The sequence below is a fragment of the Scatophagus argus genome, chromosome 16, assembly GCF_020382885.2.
Source record: "Scatophagus argus isolate fScaArg1 chromosome 16, fScaArg1.pri, whole genome shotgun sequence".
Taxonomy (NCBI): domain Eukaryota; kingdom Metazoa; phylum Chordata; class Actinopteri; family Scatophagidae; genus Scatophagus; species Scatophagus argus.
The window spans coordinates 22,397,951-22,420,469 of NC_058508.1; the positions used below are offsets into that span (position 1 = coordinate 22,397,951).

Consider the following 22,519-nt stretch of genomic DNA (forward strand, 5'->3'; position numbering starts at 1 on the left):
AAGGGCTGCTGTTCTCCTCACCTGAGCTCACCTGCAGGACAATCGGACCTTCAGGCCAATCTCCAAGTTTACACCAAAGTTGTTGAGTAAACCATAACCAGTCTGCTTCACGGTCACGTGTCCCAAATCCACTTTGACTTGGAGCTTCAGGCTGGGTTCACAAGCCAACACAGGACACAGACTTACAGCTGCTGACCGCCGCTCTCACTGTGGCCTATCAGAATCTCCTGCTGAACCCAGACTGGATCAAAACCGGCCTACATAGCTGTGTTGTGAGGCGCCAGTGGCAGCAATGTGTTTAGTTTGGCAGATGGGGGTTTTATGAACCCTTTGAAACACTCTTCCCACGATGTCAGACTGTCCCCCTGTCCCCCCGCCAGTTTGTTGCATTAGCTGAGAGTAAATAAGAATCGTCAGGCTGAACTGGTAGTTGTGAACATTTATTGGTTTTGTTTAAATTTTAACACTAAAAAGTACCCGGTCTGATAGACTAAAACAGGCAATAAAAGTAAAAAACACCATCATCATCGCCTTCATTATCACATCGTCGTGGCAGACAGTTCGAGCTTGGCTTAATGACATTCAGACGGTGCTGCTGTGATCAACACGGGGCACAAACACAACAGTGAATAACGACCATTGCGCTGGTCTGAGATGTAAAAAGCTGGAACAATCCACTCAGAACTGACATCGGTCACAACGTGGTCAGCGGTCACATCAGCTTTGGGTAAATCACTGACGAGGGAAGGTTTGACTCTCTCCATCACTCTGCTCCAGCATTTCTTAAAATGTATTCTTCAAACTCTTTTAGATTTGGTTTAGTTACACTGCTTAATTACAAAAAGGGCACATTTTTATCAAAAGTATTGCATCAAATCCAAACACTGAGATTTTTGAGACTTTGTTTAACAAACTAGAGCAAGTCAGTTCGTGGAGATTATACAGGAGTAGAAAGGGACATTTAAAGTCAAAATTAAAAACACGCCAGGATTCATCAGAACATCAGTCACGTTTCCCTGTTACAAACGTACTGTCTGTATGAAGTAAAACTACGTCAACTGAAAACAATAAGACATCCCTTCATCCCCTCATTCCCACGTTTGCATCAAACAATAAGAGGACCTCAGCTCGTTCCCTGAGGAACCCCTGCATGAAGCTCTACGTCTTTAAACTGACCATGAAGCGGTTCCTGAAGGAACCCTGTAGGATTCTTGTCTCTAAAGATCGAGGTCCCTATGGGCTCCCAGCGAGACTCGTTTACTGCAGCCTCGGTTCCCTTCTCTCCTTCACCGCCTGCAGTTTTAATGAGGAGGCTAAATTGAAAAAGGTTTTCTTCTCTCCACATGGGAACCACACAACCACTTTTCAGAAAACTGCTAAACAAATACATTAAAAATCACAGGAGTCCAGATGTGCTCTGATATGCACACATTAATGCCATCTGAGTGCACCTCAGTGCTTAAAATAACATGATGTGCACACATTACAAAGGATTTCCTGAGCCTCCTGTAAAAACAACATTTAGAGATAAACGCATCTGAAGGGAATTGATAATAATCACTTTGTAAGCTTTGATCACAACAACACCTGTAAATACTTTATAGAAGTGCATTGCTTTCACTAAAGTGGGAAAGAAAAAAAATCAGACTGTTTCTGATAATTCCAATACTAAAGATTGTGTAATTATGTTTATACAAAAACAAAGCATGAAACAATAAATATTTTTACAATCAGAGTTTTGAAATCTCTCACAAATGTAAAGATTTCTAAAAACTGAGAAAATAATTGTGAGATTCTGAACCTTACGAGAAAATGTCTGAAGTTTTTTCTTTCCGTGTGCGTATCATGACTTATTAGAAAATCTTTGATTTTCCCCTCGTGTTTGATCTCGATGTTATTTTTCTGACAATGATTTTTTTCTTTATTAAGCACTTTAAAAACCTAACTTTAAAGTGCTTGCTGTTGTATATTATTATTTTGTAAGTTAGTGACCTGAACGCAGCGTAAATCTGTGTTGTTTTAAACTTGTGTAAGGAATGACAAGACTTAAAACCAGTTTACATTTAAAGATGGAGTCCCATTTACACCAGGAAAACAAAGAAACAAACACAAGATGAATCCTCCAAATAAAAATAAAAAGTAAAAAACATGAGATCATAATCTTTTGTTAGTCTTCCTATTTTTTTTGGCATGTCTGGGCTTCCACATTTCCAGCATCCCGTTGGTCTCTTGTCAACCTGTTAAAAACTATGTACGGCCAGAAAGCTGATGTTTTTTATTTGTAGAAAAAAAAATGAAATTGATCTTAAGGGACTCCGTCTTCAAACCTGAGAAGCTTGTGCGTTTGCAGTTTTGTGGTTTTTATCCATCAGAATGAGGCTCCGGTTTAAAAAGCTGAGACGCAAACAGAACAAATAAAACAAACACATTATCAAAGTCAAACAGCAACGCCATACATCCACTGAGGTAATGAGGTTTGTGTGGAAACAGGAAAAATAAAACACTTTAAAGGTCTTACGAGGAAAATGAGGTATGTGAACACGTGGAGGCTGAAAGTGCAACGAATCAAATAAACGAAGATGCTCGAGTTTGCAGAAAAGTGGTTGGGTCATTCAAGTGTTAGCAAAGCAGACGACAAGCTTTAGTTACTGAAGCAGACAGGAAATTAAACACTAAATTATTAATTCCCCAGTTTCTCATCAAATTGAAATATGATTTACCCGAGAATGAACCAGGTTCAAGAGCCACCGAAATCAAACGCACTTCAAGTTGCTCCTCTCGGACATTTTATCGACGGCAGTTTGATCATCTGCTGCAAACAGGACCTCTTCTACCAAACTGCAGCTGCTCGGCAGAGTTTTGGCTTCATATTGCTTCAGTTTCTTGTTCATACAAGTAAAAACAGAATCAGCATCTCGCTAGAAAAGGTTTGCACACTTACAGAGCATAAAAACAATGGAAATGGCTAACAGACATGACAGCCACCAGCAGAGGTCAAACACAGGTCAAACCCTATAAGCCCTGCACACCACTGACGTATTCATGCCTCATCTGATCCTCCTCTTCCTCACCGTCCATCCCTCCATCACATCCTGTTGTACGAACATAAACACAGAGAACTTCCCCTTCATGTTCTCGCTGTGGACGACTTACAGGGAAATGGATTTTATATGTGACGTCCCTCAGACGTAATTTGATGGACAACAAGATGATATTGTGTGAGAGTTTTATTTCTATGGCAATAATGTCTATTTTTAAAGATAAGTAATTTGAGTTTGCTTCAATAAACTGAAAAACTAAAATATACACGAGTTATTAAATGAGGAAATAACTAAAGTTTAGGCGTGGAATACGAGAATTTATCTGTTTACTGCTGAGGATTTTAAAATCTTTATTTTGGCAGGATATGGCTTCTGTAGGGCAACATGTCACCTTTGGGTGAAAAATAAAACAAGAAAATTAGGGAAAATGAATAATGAGTCGCATGCCAATGAGACACATAAAACAAACTTCCTGTCAGGGCCGAGCTTGTATCTGATTGAGCGTGAGGCGTTCAGGAACCTTTAGTTTCCCGTTCATAAACTACACAAAAGCCAGGCATCTGATTGGTCCTCGAGCTCAGACAAGAGTGCGAGTCCAAATTGTATCAAGTACGTCTGTATTTAAAACCGCTTTATTCATCAGGTTCAGGTTCAGGTTCAGGTTCAGGTTCAGATTGAGGGCTGGTCTGCTTCAGATTAGGTCCAAACCTCTGGACCAGTAAAGACCAACAGGCTCTGAACTCTGCAGATTCATCTTCAGAGTTTTTAAGATTTTAAAGTCTTAATTGATAACTTGATCAGTCGATCATCCGCTACATTATTATTTATCAGGTAGTTATATGGAAGCACATTTCCACCACATTACAAAACATCTCAGAATTATTTATTTCAGACTCTTTAATCATTAAATCTGCATGTCATAATTACGGGATGTCAAGTATTTTTTTATTTCTGTAAATCAAAAATCCATCCATCCATTTTCCATACGTGCTTTATCTGTCAGGATCACGGGGGGGCTGGAGCCAATCCCAGCTGACTACGGGCGACAGGCGGGTTCACCCTGGACTGGTCGCCAGCCGATCACACACACACACACACCTCGGGGCAAAGTGGAGCAGCCAGTTGAGCTGATGTGATGTGTTTGAGACTGTGGGAGGAAGCTGGAAAACCCACACTTGCTGGGAGGCACCACCAACATCAAAAATCATAAACTACTTTTTCACAAGGAAATAAAATCTAAATGTTGATTTTGTCACATGACTTCAACTTAAATGAGTGTTTATATTTTTTAATTGTAACATGCCATCTGTTTTCTCTTTTACTGGCAGAAAATGGCTTCCATAAGGATCAGATTAATTTTCATTTGCTTGTCTGCTTTTTTATTTTTCTGTTCTTGACGTTCATCTGTAACTTTTTGTTTTCCTGGCAGTAATGGGCTTCCATACACAGCAGAGTAATTCATGTAAAGAAAACAATCAGTGGAAAAACAATAATTTCCAGCAGAAAACAGGAGGTATCTGTTAATGTGAGGTTACAAAACCCAACAGGACTGAAAAACAAGGGTGGGATGAAGGAAGGAAGGGAGGGAGGAAGGAAGGATGGAAGGAAGGAAGGAGAGACATAAACCAGCACAGGTTTAAAAACCTTCCCTCTCTTTTCTTCATCATCAGTTCTGTCTGAAAAGTAAAAACTGTACAACAAACGTAAAAAGGATAAAAAGGTTCACATTCGACAAGTCAAAAACGATCGGCGCCACTGATGGAGTCTGTTTTTCTGTACGAGCAGTGGCGCACGAATCACCAAAGATCATCCAAAATCTAAAATACGACGACAAAAAAATGCACCCAACGATAATCTGAAGCCGTCTAAAAAAGGAGAAAAAACTGGTGTCCACTGAGAAAGACAACAAAGAGCACTTTAAAAACAACACGTAGAAAAACTAAAGGTCACTTCTGTCCTGTGTGAGTGACCGTCCACGCCGGACTGATCCACGGGAAACCAAATCCACGACCATCACCACCAACACAGGGACAGGAAACGTCGCTCCAGCCGTCCGACCGCTGAGCCAACGAGCTTATTGCAAAAAAACTGACGTGCCGGGACAGAAACTCGACTGCAGCAGCTGGAGCTCCTTCCTGTCCACTAGAAAGGTTTTGGGTATTTTACAGCAGGAGGGGGAGCTGATCTGAGGCCTCCTCATCAAACGCTTCTGGTCATGACTTCTGTTTTGTTCTCCCAATCGGATTCTTGTATTTCGTTTCGTTTTCTAGTCTCATCCTTCTGCGTCCCTTAACAAGTCAACTTTGTTTCAGCGCTCGACATTTGGAAGTAATTAAAATCAGTGCGGAGCCCCTGAAAACTTGATTTTAAACGTTCATTCATCAGTAACGTAAACACTCTTCACCAAACAGGCCTCAAAGTTAAAATCGGGGGGAAAACGTTATAACATAATTAATATCTTATGATAATTTCAACACCAAAAACTTTTTCAGGCTCCTGATTGGTGTAGAAATCTCTGTGTTCGAACTTTGGCAGATTGGTTTGAGATTGTGGCGGACCCCAAGAAACACATTTTCAGGTCTTTCAAGTTTTGGCTGAGATGTTTTTGTCTTCCGTTTGGCTCCCATTCAGACCATGTGACCTTCCTCCAAAGCCCTGATTGGCTGTCAAGTACAGGTGCTGACGGGCAGACCGATTTTGGTGAAATAAAGAGGGAAAAAATTGTTTCAGGGTTCCTCTTATGTAACATGTTACTGACACGTGTTCACGTGCGATTCAAACAAAGCTCATGTTTTTCTTCTAGTTCAGAGTTCCTGTTTTTCCGTTTAACGTGCGACAAAGAGAAAACACGTCAAATATTCTGAGAAAAACAGCTCTGAAGGCTGCTGAAGTCTCAAGCATCGGCCTTTCCACCGCTACTCCAAAACACATAATATGATATTATCATAATATATAATAATATTATAACTGTAACTGCAGAGTAGTTCTCTGAAGTGCAGTCAAAGTTGGTTCATTGAGTCAGTAATCAATGAAACCGCCGCCATCTGTTTTAGATCCTGTGAGCCGAAGCTCTTCGAGGTTTGGACAGCTGGACACAACGAGACGTTAGAAGACGCCATGTTGGACCTTGAGAAACTCTCATGGATGTTCTTCTGCTTTCTGTCCAAATGATTCATTGATTGACAGTAACAACGATGGACAGAACTAAAGAGAATTAGTTGCCGACCATTTTGATAATTGATGAATCGACACCCGCTGGCTCCAGGATCTGCTGCTCATCTTTGTCATTTCCGACGGTAACTGAAGAGTCTCTGGGTTTGGGACTGCTTGTTGGACAGAAGCAGCAACCTGAAGACATCACTTTGGACTCTGGGAGACTGTGACGAGAATTTTTCACCATTTTTTAGCCATGAAATTAATGGGCAGGTTGATTGAACTTCCTGTTTCAGAGTAAAAGTATCTCAGTGTGTCAGCGTGTAGAATCAGTCGAGCCCCCTGCTGTCATCTGCGTACCATTTGGATCTTCAGACTTCAGATCTGGACTCAGCCCCCGTTGTGTTTCTGGTCTCTGGTTCTGATCTGGCTTCGCCTTCGTGGATCCTGAACCCAGCTGACCGGCTCAGTGCTGGGTGCGGATGTGGCTGTGGAGGCGGGTCGCAGAGGAGAACCTCTTCCCGCACTCTGAACAGCGAAGCGCCAAGGCGGCGCCGCTGGGCGGAGATGAAGCATCGACAGCGGCGTTTTCGGCCACGTGAGTCTGACGGTGAGCCTTGAGGAGAGACATCCGACTGAACCGCCGACCGCACTCCTCGCACTCAGACCAAACCCTCCGCCTCTTCTTCTGCAGACACAAACAGAGCAGAGAGCCAATCAGACAGGAACACGTCCTGCAGCCAAAGTCAAGTAAAAGTACCTGCACCAAAGTACGCTCAAAGTACCATTGAGAGATTATATCAGCTCTTAACCTGGAATCACCACCAACCAATCAGGTTCCAGTTTGCAGCCACCTTCTCTCCTCCACCTCCTCTTTATCTTTGGTTCTTACAAATTTTATTTGTCACATTTGTCCTGTGTAACGCTGTTAAGCCCTGCCCACCTTCCTCCATCTGCCCTCCCCCTCCTCCTCTTCTTCCTCCTCTTCTTCCTCCTCCTCCTCCCTGGTCGTCAGAGGCGATTGGCAGGTCCGCCCCAGCGGCTCAGCGCCATCCCGGCGGTCGGTGTCGCTGCTGTCGGTCGCCAGAGCAGCCAGCGTTTCTCTGGCGGCAGCAGCGTCCTCACTGTCGTCCTCCAGCAACTGAGACGGAAGAGTCAGGAGACGGTGAAGCATCGAGGCGGACGAGCGACGACCTGAAGACAGAAAGACGAGAACCAAACAGTCAAACTGATCGGCAGTCAGCCGAACAGGTGGTCTAGTACCACACGGTACAAATACTCCAGGGTAAGTAAAATTACTGCATTTAAAACTTTGAGTGGCTTCCTGTCAGCGTTTAAATCAATCAGCTGATGAACTGATGATGAAGTTTGACAACACGTGGATGTTAAAATAAAAAGCAATCAGTTGCAGCTCCAGTTGTGTCCAGCAGAGGGCAGCAAAGAGTCCGACACCTTCGCTGCGTGTCAAACCGCCCAACAGAGAAGAAACGATTTTATTTTTATTGTTTTATAGATTTTCTGCAATCTGTAATTTCAAATTGGCCGTATTGGTTTCAAATAGTTTTTCATTTTTCAGTTTTACAGGCTGTTTCACATTTTTTACTTTTCATCTCCATTTCCTGTATTTTATTGTAATGCAGCTTTTTTTTGTTTTTGTTTTTTTTTTAAGACATCTTTCTATGTTAGAAAGAGTTTGCAGTTTTGCACTTTCCATATTTATTTTATATCTTCAGCTCTACTTGGTATTTTTTACATCACGTTTTTACATTTTTACGGTTTGTCACTGTTTTCCTGTCGTCGGCTCCCTCTGAGTGACGAACGCTGCAGCGATGAGTCAATCTGCTGCTTTTCTTTGTCCGAGTCTTTGGGTGTTGGACTGCTGGACAGACGGTCGGCGGCAGCAGCCCTGCGGTTCACACAGTGCAGGTGTTGAGGCTCACCTGTTCCTGTGCTGCTGCTGCTTCCTCCCTCCGCGTCTACAACTTCTTCATCAGGAGAAAACACCTCCATGTCCTCCAGAGGAGTCCAGCGGGGGTCCTGCTGGGGGGAGGAGGGGGAGGGCTCCATTGTCAGGGAGGGGGCGGAGACAGGCTGCACCTGCTGGGCCCCGCCCACACCGCCTCCTCCTCCTCCTTCACCATCAAGCTCTTTGATCTCACTGCACCACTTCTGTCCAAAGACTTTGTCCAGGATGGGAACCCAGTCCTGAGAGACCGAGAGGATGGGGGGACGCTCCGAGTCTGAGAGGGGGAGGAAGGGGTGAGGAAGAGGGGAAGAAAGGGACAAAACCAGGCAAAGAACAATGAGGAGGAGAAGAGCAGGTGAGAGGAAGGCTGGCACAGCGGAGGAACAAATCAGCAACAGAGAAACAAAACAAGGCAGCGAAACAGGCTGAACGCTGCTGTGTGGACACGCTGTGAGGACGGGGGAGGAGGACGGTCAAATCCCCACGCAGAGTCCCACAGCAAAGACCCGAGGGAGACCCGAGGCCGTCGGGCCTGCGTCTGGGTTTCTATTCCCAGCCTGAACACAACACGCAGCCAAACAGACCTCAGATCAGCAGGCTCACACACGTCACGCTGTCTGACTTGTGCTCCGTTACCTGCCCAGGTAAGCAGCAGACGTTTGACCACAGTAACTTTAAAAACAATTCTGACAGATGTGGACACCAGAGAATAATAAACTTTGGCATCAAATGCAACACGTGGAGTCAGTTCTTTCATGAAATACGTTAAACACCTCGTCTAAGTACCTCAAATGATTTCTTAAGTATCCTTTCATTTACTTTCATGTGGGATTTTACTTGTAGTATCCTCACAGTGTGGTATTAGTACTTTTACTGCTTCCTGTCACAGTGTGCTGCAGTACACCTGCTGCTCCTGACTCACCGCACGTCGGCGCCGTCTCTTTGGACACCGTGACCTCAGCCAGCTCCTCCCGGGCGTCTTCAGAGCCGCTGGGTGACACCGAGTCGTTCTCTGACCCCCTCCTCCTCCCTCCGGCTCCCCCTCTCCCCCCTCCTCCCCCTCGGTCCGAGCTCTTGCCCAGCCTCTCCTCCAGGACCTGGTGCTCCGTCTCCATCTTGGTGAACTCCAGCAGGAGGTCATCAAATGAGGCCTCCACGATCTTCGTCAGCTCGCGCACGGCGAAGTCCAGGACCCGCTCCATGACCGACTTCAGCTGGTCTGCAGGAGGGAGACAAGACAGACCATCACCATCACCTTACTGTCGCTTATGAGCACGCTCAGTAAGTGTCAAGTGAACAAAAGCGGAGAACCCGCCGTCAGTCATCAGTTCAGCTTTTTATTAAACTTGTGTTGATCTGGTGATTGTGACCGGCAATCTGAGGAAGCCCTGGAAATCCTCTCTCTCACACACACACACACGCATGCACATACACACTCTCACACACACACACACACACGCATGCACATACACACTCACATACACACTCACACACACACACACACACACACACTGTGATCACAGATAGCAGGCCATCGTGATTGGCTGCAGGTTCAGAACGTCAGTTTGGGCACCTTTTCAGCTGAGCATCAACAGACAAACAGTGTGTGTGTGTGTGTGTGTGTGTGTGTGTGTGTGTGTGTGTGTGTGTGCTCCGACAGGCTGTGTGTTATGCAGGCACATGGTGATGTCACAGATAAATCCGTTAATCCTCAGTGGATGAGTCACACAGAGCACCCTGACCAATCACAGCTCTGTTTGCATCACAGTCTGTGTGATGTCATCAAGGAGGTGTTGGTGAAGGAGACCGTCAACAAACGTGGCGTCTGATGCTCCTTCAGTTCACCTCGTTTACAGGTGGGCCACCGCGGGTCGCTTGTTCAGCAGCTTCACAGATCCAAACTGTTCACTGCAGCCCGATGCCACGACGTTCTGCTGACGTTCTGCTGATGTTCTGCTGACGTTCGTGCTCTCAGACCAGGGCTGAATCAGGGCCCATCAACACCGCGGCTTCATGACCATGACAACATCTGTTGGGTCTGTTTAAAGCCAGCAGGTGTCGCTGCAGAGCGTACGCGTTCGTGCTGCCAAGTCCACAACTTAGACTTTAGTGAGAAAAGAGACGAGATGGTTTCCAACAGAAACGCGGAGCTGAGAGGACGAGTCCAACCCGAACACCCGCACCGACACCAGAGCACCAACAGGTCCTCGCTGTGGGCTGCTGGAGCTGCACCACATTCACAGTCGGCGGGTCAAAGTTCCTGACACAAACCAACACAAGCTCATCCTGAAGTCAGAAAACTGGACACAAACGGGAGCTTCAACACCGGACTTCTCCCTTCAGGCAGGTAAAGCGCAGGCCCACGTGTTGTGTTCACTGCCACAGGACAGGAAGCAAAGCTCAGTGTCCTCGCCACGTCTTCAGACCCGATATGAAGCGTTTGGTTTACAGGAGCTTATTGTGCAGATATTATTGACTCACAGTAAAAGTCTGCAGGAGCCGACCAATCAGAACAGACTTTGTCCAGGTGGCCGTAAAGAGACAGGAGGGTTAAAACATGGACACACTGAGGGAGACAGTGAGGACAGTCAGAGTTTGGATGTCTAACTGCTGTCTTTGTCTCTGATTGATTCCCATCTCTGCTCAGAGAACAAACGTCCTCTCTGTGTCTCCGTCTGCTCTCTGATCTGAGGACATTCATTCCCATAAGAGCTGATCTGGGAGCAGATCACAGGACAAACTGGAATTCCCGCCCTGAGAACCTGATTAGGATCTTATTGATCATTAATGAGGCTGAACGGGGACGGTCAAACGATCCGCTTTGATCTCATCGACACGATCATCACCCGGACTCAACTTTGGACATTCTGTTTGGAAAATAATGCCCCGCTGACAGTCACTGGACAGGACAGGACAGGACAGGACAAGGCACGGACTGATGGACGGATGGGACCTGATGGACGGGACATGGACTGACTGAACTACAAGTTGGTGAGTTTGTCCCGTCTTGATTTAATGTGATCGAGTCAAAGACAAACAGGAAGCTGTCACACTGGAGGAGCTCAAACTGAACACATGAACCAGGACCAGTTAATCCAGCAGCTCAGAGGAAACTGTCGTGACGTCCTCGTCCAGGACGCAGACGGACACACAGGTTTGAGGTTTTCTGAAATCCCAGTCAGCAGTGAAGCTGATGGACTTTCAAAGTGATCAATAGGCGATCAATGAACAAATACTTTGATGTGGACTGGGCTTCTCCGACGCTCACACAATAATAATAATAATAATAACCATTATCATATGCTGCATTTGTATTATTGTTCCTTATTGTGTTTCATAAATAAAATGTATTATTATTACAAAGAAGTCACATTCAATCAAGAAACCAAAAATAAACTCAAATGAGGACGAAAGCAGAAGACAGAGACGTAACATTAAAACGGCTGAAGAGGACATCTGCTCTTCTTTTCTTACCTTACGGAAAGTGAATTGTCTTCGAGGACACCACGTCACCTTGGACATTGGACATTTATCCTCATGTTCTTAACCAAGCAGTGAGGCACAGAGACGGTCCTGACCCCTGAGACGAGACAGTGCTGACGGGGACCCTCAGTCCTCAGCGCAGGACAGACACAAGAGTTTTGACAGTCCTGATGTTTGTGAAGGACGTGACAGGGAAACCTGTCCCCGGATGGTCTCAGCTCACAGTTACCATGGTTACAGTAAGCTTCAGTCCAGCTTCAGCACTGACACAAACACCAGCTTTAAAAACTGCGCCATCCAACGTGTCCATGTGGTCCCATGACCAGCTGGAGCATCAGTGGGAGGAGTCAGCCAGCAGGCGAACATGAAGCGTCTAGCCAAGCAGAGCAGAGGCGATCGGGTCGTTGCTCAGAAAACGAAGGATCTCAGAGTCTGATCATGTTTTGTCACTCGTCCTTCCTGTGAAAGCGGTTGCTGCAGCCCTGCTGAGTCTCGCGTGGCCCCACGTCTCTGTGGGGGCTCCTTTAATAACTTGCACAAACAAAAGCACTCCGGACTCTCTTTTTTTGGCCCAGTCCTTTGTTTGGTTTTCCTGCGCGAGGGCCCCCACAGAGCGGCGTGACCTCTGACCTGAGCGTGTCGAGGCCGCCGCCTCATTATCTCACCGTGTTGGTGCAGCTTCCTGCGTTTCTCTGCACAGGGTTTACGTGATCCAGGATACGTCACAGATCAGCGGTTACTCTCAATTTTGACACTAAAGGTTTTAATCACTACAGCAACCACGAGCTATCGGCCTCCCTGATCGCTGATAACCACACAGACGACTTCCACACAACACTGCAGGGCTCGCGCTCAGACAAGCACAACAACACAACGCTAACACGCGGCTAATCGGCTGCAGCTGAGAGACGCTAAAGCTGCTGTGAAAGACGTAAAGGACGAGTGGACTGGACTTCAGTGTTAGACCGCTTTGCATCGTGTCTGACGGACGGGGACTTGGAGCTGACCGCTGAGAGTCAGGATTCGTGGAGATCCCCAGGGCTCCATCCTGGGTCCTCTGCAGTTCAACACACTGTGACTGTGGTCCCACACAAACAGACGTTTTCCTCCAGTTAAACAACAATAAACCAAAAAGAAGTCAGAGCTCAACTTCACTCGCTGACTTTATCAACCACAAAGCACATCAGAGAATCGCCGAAGGAATCGGGCCACTGCAGCCGATCCAGAACCCTCACCAAGACCAGGACCAGGACCAGGACCGACCGTATCTTTGCACCGTCAAACCACTCATTTTGAAATGCTGAAGTTTAGGAAGCGTTCAGACCTCTATGCTGGTCTGGGATCAGGATGATTCTTTAATTCAGTGTGTGACAATCGGACTCTGGCAGTCGTGGATCAGTGGTTAGGGTGTCGGACCCGTAACCGGTGGATCGCTGGTTCGATTCCCCGTACCGGTGTCCATGGCTGAGGTACCCTTGAGCAAGGTACCTAACCCCCACTGCTCCCCGGGCGCTGCACGCGGTCGCCCACTGCCCCGGGTTTGCTGTGTGTGTGTGCACGTCACTTGGGTGGGTTAAACGCAGAGAACAAATTTCGTTGGAGTGAGTTCCCTCCAATGACAAAATATGTCACTTTCATCTTTCATTTTCATCTTTCTTTTCTCTGTTTTATTCTGCTTCAGCTGCTCGTTTTAAATCCTCTGTGTGTCCTTTCAGTGTAAAAGCATGTTGAACTGCACTGTGGAAACAAACTGGTCTCATTCTGGCTTCTGATCAGGTTTGAAATTGTGCTCAGGTCAGGAAGTGATTGGCCGTCGCTGCTGTGATGTCAGCGTCTGTCCTGAGCTCCTCTCAGTCATGTCGGTGTCCTGGTTTTTCGGGGGGGGGGGGGCTTTGCGTGTCAGCTGTGCGTTTGCATTCGAGTGTGCAAATGTGTGCATGCATGCGAAACAGTGCGGCGGCGTCCTCATTACTCACGTGTCTCTTCATGTGGACGCTGCAGCTCTGTGTGTGTGTGTGTGTGTGTGTGTGAGCTGCAGCCCTGAAACACACCCAAACATACACACTGCAGCTCCTGAAGCCTTTCTGTTAGAGGAAACCCATCCTGTTCTGATGGATTAGTCTCATCAAATCAGCTTTGTTCTGTCTTTGACAACAAAACCTTCACCCTCTCACACACACACACACACACACACACACACACACACACACACACACACACACACACCACGTTACAGGCTTTCACTGCATTGATCTGCATGACTCATCCCAGCAGATTTAACCCTCACACACCATCACTGTTGTCCATCAAAGATCGATGGAGTCAGTTAATCAAGCAGTCAAAAAGCACAGCGTGAGCCTGACTTTAACATCCACACGCTGTCCCTTCAGGAAAAAAACGCCTCGCCTTGTAAACTGAGCCACGAAGCCGCGCAGCGCGGCAGACCTGCAGGATCCGCAGAACCCGGTCGGGCATCAGCACCACAAGCTCGCTGATGACCCAAGACTGAGCAGTAACCCAGCTGGACTCTTCATGGAGGACGTACTGCCAGCTGTACCCAAAAAACTGGCCGCTGAACGTGACCCCTATTGACCCGGAGCTGCGTCTCGCAGTCACAGAGCGCAGGTCTCTGCCTTCTTATGTGTTCAGAACACAGTTTTAACTTCATAACCGCTTGCACAGAAACGTAAGCGCCAGACGTGATGACTTCTCGCCTGCCAGACAAACCGACCTCTTCAGGTTTGGACTGTGGAGACGTCTTGTTATTGTCCTCTCCTGCGTGACTCATGACAGAGGAGGCTCAGTTAGCTTTCAGGGGATCACACGTGTCCTCCTGGTGACTGGCGGCCATGTTGGGGCTCACAGCTCGGGGCCTGAATGGTGGACATCGAGTCACGTTTTCAACGCTTTTAAAACCAACACTCTTTTCTCTTCTGTTCTGACGAGCGTTTGGGTAACAACGTGCCTGTGAACACACGTCACGTCACAGCGGAAACACTGCACACTTTTTGAGATCTGAAGAGTCCAGTTTCTGAAGCAGAATTTCGTCTCTGCTAAACTCAAAAAGCTTCCAGCCACATCCACTCGTCAACATTCCACTTGTGACCCGCCGTTTCCTCTCGGGCGACAGAACACGATGGCCACCCGATTCAAACCTCTGACGTGGCTTCAGAGTCAACACCCGCAGGCAGACTTTTTGGCTTCTGGAAGTTGAACCGGTGATGCATTCAAGTGCTTCACTTGACGATAAATCTGACTTGACACCCATAAAAACAGTCACAGACCTTTGCTGAATGTGCGAACGTTCACCGCCGCCTCACCTCTTTTCTTCTCCAACGAAACACTGATTGAGCCCCGGCAGGGTCCGCCACAATGTGGTTCTACAATCCTGTCTCCTACAGTCTGTTGCTTCTTTGTCCTGGTCCCCCACGCCCCACCAACACTGCCGCCGCCCCTCCATTCCTGAAGAGGACATGTCAAGGAAGGCCGTAAATCCTATTTTATGATCGACAACCTTCTGGCACGGAGGCCTCGTTCGTTTTACCTTTGCAGCGTCTTTGTTTTTCAGCTGCCGTTGCTCGACCAGCCCGTTTTCCTCTTGAACCTGTTCTGTCAGAGAGCATTAATGTGAATTCGTGTGATCTGACATGACAGGCGAATGTGCTGCTTATGGATTAGACAGCCTGTTAGTCCTGATTTTCCATTGTGATCATTACAGTCCGCTTCTCCTCCATTCTGGTCCAATTAAGGCCCAATTAAAAGTTGTCCTGGCCCATCTGGCCCACTTCAGGCCGCCCTGCTGCCTGCATGTTGCTCACGAAGCCATCTTTTCTGCTGGGTGTCCACACTGAGGCTTCTTTGTCCTCCTGGACATGGTGTAAATCTTGGTTTTATCACCTGCAGGCCTCGCTTTCTCTGCAGCTCAGTTTACTCATAAACCCTCAAAACAGCCTGCAGAGTTACGCAATCCGGGTTAGCGAGCTGCTAGAGGCTCAGATGAAGGGAGGATCCTGGACCACTGCGTGTTTGCATGTCTGTGTGTAAATACGAGTGTGTGTTGTGTAACGGATGCCTACCCACGACTCGTCCTCTCTGCTCCAGGCGCCGTGTGTCAGTGGGCACGCCGGGATCGGCGCCCTGCCCTCCGGGGGCGTGAAGCTGCTGCTGCTGCTGCTGCTGCTGCCGCTGCTCGGGGTTTGTTCTGCCGCGGTCCGCCCGCCCGTCCGTCGCCTCCTTGCCAGCCTTGTTCTTACCCGCCACCGGAGAGCCTTCGCCGTCCGCGGAGCTGCTGTTGGCCCTGCCCCGGTTCTCCCGTGACTGCAGCTGGAGTCTGAGCCGGCGGTTTTCCTGCTCCTTCACGGCCGTCTCCAGCAGCAGCGTGTTCAGGCTGGAGCCCACCGTCTTGCTTATTTCCTGGACGGCGAGCTGAACGACTTGCTCCAGCACGGACTCCAGCTGGCCCTGAAAAAACGAAATGTACACGGCCCCGTTCATGTTTTCGCCCCCTCCGGTAAGAGGGCTCTCTCATTCTCCTGTACCCGAGCCCCCAGCCCACCCCCCGGCCCTGTTTCCCCAACGGAACACTGGCTAATAATCGGCCGCGGGTCGGTCGGCTGTTCCGGCGCCTGCTCGGCTCTGTTCCTCCGGCTGCTGCTTCTCTCTCCGCCTCGACTCACCGCGCGTGTTCAGCCCGTTCGGAGGCTGCCGGAAAGACCCGAGTAGAGGCGCAACAGCATTTCCCGCCCACATGTCTTAGCCCGCGCGCGCCGTGCACGCTCGCGCCCTCGCAATCAGCCGCGCCATTTTGGCTTTCAGAAATAACATCAGTCATTCCCAGATGTGAGCACCGTGTGGGTACCGAGAGCGCCTCCGACATGACACCGCCAGCAGCCCGCGCGCTAACGCGGTATCACGTGACAAAGTGACGGCAAGCCGCCGTTCAAACAAGCAGGATTTAAACCTGTTGTTGGGCTCAGTGCTTCACTTTCAAAGTCACGTGGGATCCTTTCAGATGAGGCTCGTTAGTTTTTGATTGGTGGAAGTTGTGGGGGACAGAAAAGTCTTTTGTCTCTGGGTCTCTGTTGGACCTGGGAAGGACTTCTGTTGAGGAAAAGCTTTGTTGACCGCTTCCTTCATGACTTCGTGACATCAGTGTTATGATCTGTGTCAAACAGGCCTGAAACTGACACTTATTATTAACAGTTATGTTTTATTGTGTCTGCTCATTCAATCAAACTGTCACAGTTTGTCAAATATTCAGTTTATTGTTGAATAAAAGAAAGAAAAGCTAATGTTCGTTATTGTGCCTGAAAAATCAATTCAATGAGTGGACAAATTAGTTTCTGTCGTGTTTAATCAGTCGAATGTTCTAATGAATAAGAGCTGTTGGTTTGAAGGCTCGTTGAGAACAAACTTCTGAGCAAAGGCCCGTTCTGACTGAGAATCTGAAGCCACGCTAAAGCCACGCTGCAGAGGAAGTCAGAGAGCAGTGAAGGCACCACACGAAGCCCACGCGCTCAGTTTAAAGGCTGTTTTCCAGGTGCTTCACGCAAAGCAGTTTCAGATCCATCAGACTCAACCGGGCCACATTCGGCTGCACCTGAGCACACAAAAACGGAAGAAGCTCAAATCCACCAAAACCTACAATCACCCTGAAAAGCGGCCTCCTGTCGCCCCAGAACACGGAAACACTTCCGGAGATGCTTAGCGTCCTGCTGTTGACGCGAGGAGCTTTGAGCTGTTAAAGTGTTGACTGAAGGAGGCACGCGGCGTGTCGGATGGAAACTGTTGTTCTGATCATCACGTTTCCTCTTCAAACCCGAGAGTGTGTGTGTGTGTGTGTGTGCCCGTCCGGGATCAGCTGTTGTGTAACTGCAGTGTTTGTGACGGTTTTGTTTGGGGGCAGTGAAATCCTGACTCATCCGCCCTTTAATTCAGCATTACATCAGTGAAAGCATCACGGCGTGTCAGCAGCAGAGAGGCGGGGCGGAAGCTGCTTTGTGTCCGCAGAGGCGGCAGCCTTCTCGGGCTCTGATTGAACGCGTGCCGCAGCACAGCGACACGCCCCCTAAAAACAACTGCGCGCTTGCAGCGGGCGGTACGGTACCACGCAGAGCCCGAGGCGCCGCGTCACACGGGGCGGGGCCGGAGGGGGCGGAGTCAGCATCATGGTCGCTCAGCTTTGTCCTTCTGTCGTGAGGAGCGGAGGTGCAGCTGGTCGGGCCGCACGCCCCTCTGTGCGCGCTCTGAGGCGCTCTGAGGCGCCGTGAACGTGACACGTGAACGCAACGCTGTTAAATCCCCACAGTGTGATCACGGTGCATGTTGATGCAGGGTGGGGAAGTGGTTTCGATCATTTCCTCCTGATTTCTTGTGGTTTGCATGCATCAGTGACTTGATCTTTCAGAAAGTTAAAAATACTTGAATCATCTCACCTTTTAAACGTTTAAATCAATTTAATCACGAGGAGCCACCTGCAAGCCACAAGATAATATTTGTCATGAAGGATTAAGCTGAGGTTTTTCACTGGGATATGAAGAGTTTGAAGGGGTTTGACGGACTAAAATGCAGGGTTTTTTCCTGAGAGTTAAACCCGCCTGTTTCTGTTTATGGTTTACTGTCCTAACCGCACGTATGGAGGCCCAATTCTGCCAGAACAAGAAAAGAATATTAAAAACCTGGTTAGTAAGTAAGTCAGCACTTCTTTTACGTTAGTATGAGTGAAAACTATGAGATAATAACACCACAGTTATCATGTAGTGAGATGATTATGACCTTTATCAGTCAGTCAAAATGATCAAAATGATGTAATACTTAAAACATAAAAGTCACACCTCATGAGTTGTTATCTCATGTCAAATGAGAATCATTTTTTAACTTTTCACTGTGGATATGCAAACAGGTCTGGGGTTAGAAAGGAAGAGGAAAGTTAAATCATTTTTCCTTTCAATTAAACATTAATTATTTAACCACGTATGGTGTGATCCAACAGGCACACAGCAGGCCTGTCCAAAGTGTGGTTTGGGGACCAAAGTTGGCCCGTTTTGAGGTTCAATTTGTCCCATCAGATGTTTCTTGTAAAATAAATAAATAAATATCTCATAAAGTTTATGCTGTTTGATTGTTTTTGTTGTACACTTGCAATATCCCTTATTATGAATTATTTCCATAATCTGAACACCGCGGGCAGAGTGATGCTTTGCACAGGAAGTCAGTCAATTCAGGGAACTTGGGATCCTCGTACCATTTTGCATCTTAACGACAGAACACAATAGGATACAGTGAGCGCTTTGGCCCAAGCTTCAGGTTTGACTCTTTGGAGCTGGTAGTCGGTGCAGGGAAGGACCACCCTGTAGCATCTGGCTTTAGCGGCGGTGTTTCCACTCAGTCTTGTCTAAAAACTGAACCATGTAGTGTGACGGCTCCAGCACAGCTAATGTTAGCTAGCCAGCCAGCGGTCACGAAACAACACGTCAGGGATTCTCATTTTCACCTTCCTCATCGTGCCATCTTCATCGATGCGTTCCATCACTCACTCATGAGCCTAGCTGCTCTTTCTAGCTCTCTGATCAGTTCCAGGGTTTGTCCCTCTGCCTGTCCCGACACTCTAAACCTCAGAGCAGAATCACCTCCTCCGTGATCGGGTTCTTCTGAGCAGATGTTGGACTGACTGAACCGCAGAACCACAGCTTCATTATGCTTTCTTTTCTTCTGCACGTCCTCAGGGGCTTCATCTCCTCTGAAGACAGGAAACGGGCAGGAGGAAGGCTGTGACCTTGAGCGGTATCTTTCAGACGGGGGGTTTTGGTTGACGTGGATGAAGTGAGTCGGCCCTCTTCCTGCAGCAGAGGGGCCCTGGGTGGTTTTATGAGGCATGTGTGCTCGTACAGGCCCATATATTCAGCCTGCTGCGGCGCCTCGGCCTATAGGCTGCTCCTACACAGATTTTATTGCCTCTGGTTGGATGCCAGCCTTTCCTGAGGAAGGCTGGTTTATAGGAGGTCGGCTGGATCAGAAATGATGTGGAGGAAAAACACGAGACGCCTGAAGGCAAAACTATAAAATTGCAGCAGAATCCGAATGAAGTCGTTAATCTTTGGAGATCGAGTCTTATCGACGGATACAACCTGTAGACTAATCCAGCAGCTCGTTTGTCTGTGGTGGAATGTAATGGAGTACATTAACTCATACAAGTACTGGGCAGTTTGGAGGTACTTTCTACTCCATTATACCTCAGAGGGAGACATTGTACTTTTAACTGTACTACATTTTTTAAAAAGTAAAGTAAGTAAGTTAAAGTAGTAATGTATATACTGAAAGTATTTTTCATTATATTTCTTTAAAATGTCTTAACAGTCAGACGGTAAATCAATAAATCAATAAATCGAATGCTGCGACGAAACAGTTGGCTGTGACAGGCCTTTAGCAGACGGGCACTCTGTCCTCAGTCTCCTACAAGGCCAGGCGGACATGTTGCTAAAGCTGTTAGCATGATAGTCACACAGGAAAGGCAGAGAAATGCAGGAGCTGCCCGTCTTGATTCTGCAGTACTTCGCACAACAAACTGACTCTGCCACACACAGGCCACCGTACAGGAAGAGGAGGCTCAGCCAGTAACTCACAGGTGCGAGTAGGAGCATGTCGGAAGCCAGAGGCTCATCGGTGGCGTTATAAGACCACAACACCTGCCTTAGACGTCAACACTTAACACTCCTGAAAGTGGGCCAACAGAAAGTCCCCTTGTACTCTGACTACATGAAGCTGACCGTCCTGCTGTGATGATCACACGACCTTGTTTGAAAGCCTGCAGTTCAGGTCAGTTCAGCTCTGACAGCAGCAGCGTTTCTGTTTCTGTACACATCCAGAGCCTGTGGACCCAGAGCCTGTGGACTCAGACCCTGTGGACCCAGACCCTGTGGACCCAGACCCTGTGGACCCAGAGCCTGTGGACCCAGAGCCTGTGGATCCAGACCCGATCTAAATAAGACGGTAAATGAAGACGCAGTGAAGGTGCTGCTGCAGTGTGTGTCCACACAGACCTGTGAGTGCAGCTCTCAGGTGTTGGTGAGAAGCTAAAAACAGCATCCTGTGGGAAAATCAGCTTTAAAAACTTGTTATTGATTTGGTGTTGTTGCCCAGTTTCTCCTCCTCGCTGTCGACTCCCACATCTTCAGACCACAGCTTCTACTTTTAGGAGCCGCGTTCACACTCTAAACTGAAACTCAAACACAACACACAAGTACACACAAGTACTGTGTGTGTACATCACAGCCACATGATTAGTCTACCAATCATTTACAAAATGTCACAAAACTGTAAAAATGCTCTTCAAATTACGTCTTCAGTTTCTGTGACATCCTGACATTTAAGAAGCAGGAAGCAGCAGATGTTTGATCCATCGATTATCAGACCAGGTGCCAGCAAATTTCTTTTACACTGACTAATTGATTAATCAGTTGATCGTAGCAGCTCACAACATGAACTGAAAAACATTTATTGTGGTGACTGGGCTGCCTGGTCAGCGTGATGATCTGCACTTCAGACTCCAGTGACGACGATGATGTGAAGATCCGAGACATCTGCAGCACCAGATCTGTCCAGTCCTGCCTCGAGGACGTCTTCCTGTGGACTCATCAACATGTGACAGACTCATCGCTGAAGGCTGCTGCGAACTCATGAAGAAGAAGAAGAAGCAGCGTGAGATTTTGTGTGAGTTGTAATCCATTGTGTGCAGGCTCACAGAGTGTGTCCGTACCTGACTCAGTGTCACCTGGACAAACACGACGGCCCTCTGAGGAGGCCTTTAGAGACCCGTAAAGATGAGACACGTGTGCCAGAGCTGGCGTCCACTGACAGGAAACTGTTTGTCACACACCAGCAGAGAAGAGGAAATTGTTTTGTTTCCAGAGGGATTCATGAATTATTGATGAAGTAACACAGGAACACAGGCAGCAGGTCTGACTGCCTTCATTTCCTGTCCTCCGTCCTCTCTTTGTGGTCCAGACGTTTGGACTGAAGCCACTTCAGTTCAGGACAAACCTCACAAAAGATGCAGCAGTTTCCTGATTCTGGTCTCAACTCGTTTGAGAGTCAGTCCTGCATTCAGAGAGCGTCCACATGGCTGACTGTCACTGAACACCACACGCCACAAGACGGCAGGATGTTGATTTGATTCTCAGCTGTGAGAGGAAGGAACTGATGAAGATGAGGAGGTTTTCTGGACTTTGACAGGAGGAAGAAGAAATTTACTAACATGTTCAGACACTAAAAAGCTGTCGTGACATTTTATTTAATTTCATTTTTCAGATCCTTTACTGAAAGAAAAGTACTAATACCACTCTGTGAAAATACTTCCTGTTGTGTTCCTGTTGTGTCTGCTGTGTCAGTGGCTTGGACTTCCTGCTGGATGTTGGGGCTCATCTGAGCTCCTTTCTGTTGGCTGCTTCCATCTCCAGCAGAGCATCAGATTCCAGCAGATCTTCATGTGCTTGGAGTCTGGCTGTCCTGGGAGAACCAGGACCTCCAAACAGAGCCTGAGCTCTCACAAACAGCCTGTTTTCAGCGTCGTCCCAGAGGCTTTTTAAAGAGCAGATTCAGCTGAAGGAGGAGGGGGATTTTCTCAGCCCGCAGGCTGAAGGAGGTTGACCACAAAGGGCATCGAACAAATCCACCTTTCAGTGTCTTTACACTGATTTTATTTTGAAAGTAAGGACAGGAAGTGGTGGTCCTTCCCTCCAAACAAGAACAATTTCCTGTTGTAAGCGTGTGTGTACGTGCACACACGCTTACAACAGGAAATTGTTCACGCACACACACACACACACACACACACATTCCTGCCCTTCAACCTCAGCCCAAGGTGAGTCTTCATCAGCTG

The 22,519-nt window shown here is 47.6% G+C and overlaps 1 protein-coding gene across 1 annotated transcript; it reads right to left on the reverse strand.

Moving 5' to 3' along the window:
• Nucleotides 1-427: 427 nt before the first annotated feature.
• On the reverse strand, nt 428-16,509 carry si:dkeyp-113d7.10. Its single transcript, XM_046415101.1, has 5 exons — nt 15,720-16,509; nt 9,083-9,379; nt 8,135-8,434; nt 7,138-7,388; nt 428-6,882 (listed from the first exon to the last, which is right to left on the reverse strand). Exons 1-5 carry the CDS (start codon nt 16,135-16,137, stop codon nt 6,661-6,663), a joined length of 1,488 nt encoding a protein of 495 aa, XP_046271057.1. The 5' UTR covers nt 16,138-16,509; the 3' UTR covers nt 428-6,660.
• Between the last annotated feature and the right edge of the window lie 6,010 nt (nt 16,510-22,519).

What these genes read in the sequence shown, in the direction of transcription:
- si:dkeyp-113d7.10 (XM_046415101.1), bottom strand. Translation starts at nt 16,137, where the DNA reads ATGAACGGGGCCGTGTACATTTCGTTTTTTCAGGGCCAGCTGGAGTCC. An exon ending in GCAGAGAGGACGAGTCGTGG is followed by an intron (nt 9,380 to 15,719) that starts GTAGGCATCCGT and finishes TCCCTCCTGCAG; the next exon opens with ACCAGCTGAAGTCGGTCATG. An exon ending in GGGAGGGCAGATGGAGGAAG is followed by an intron (nt 6,883 to 7,137) that starts GTGGGCAGGGCT and finishes TTGTGTCTGCAG; the next exon opens with AAGAAGAGGCGGAGGGTTTG.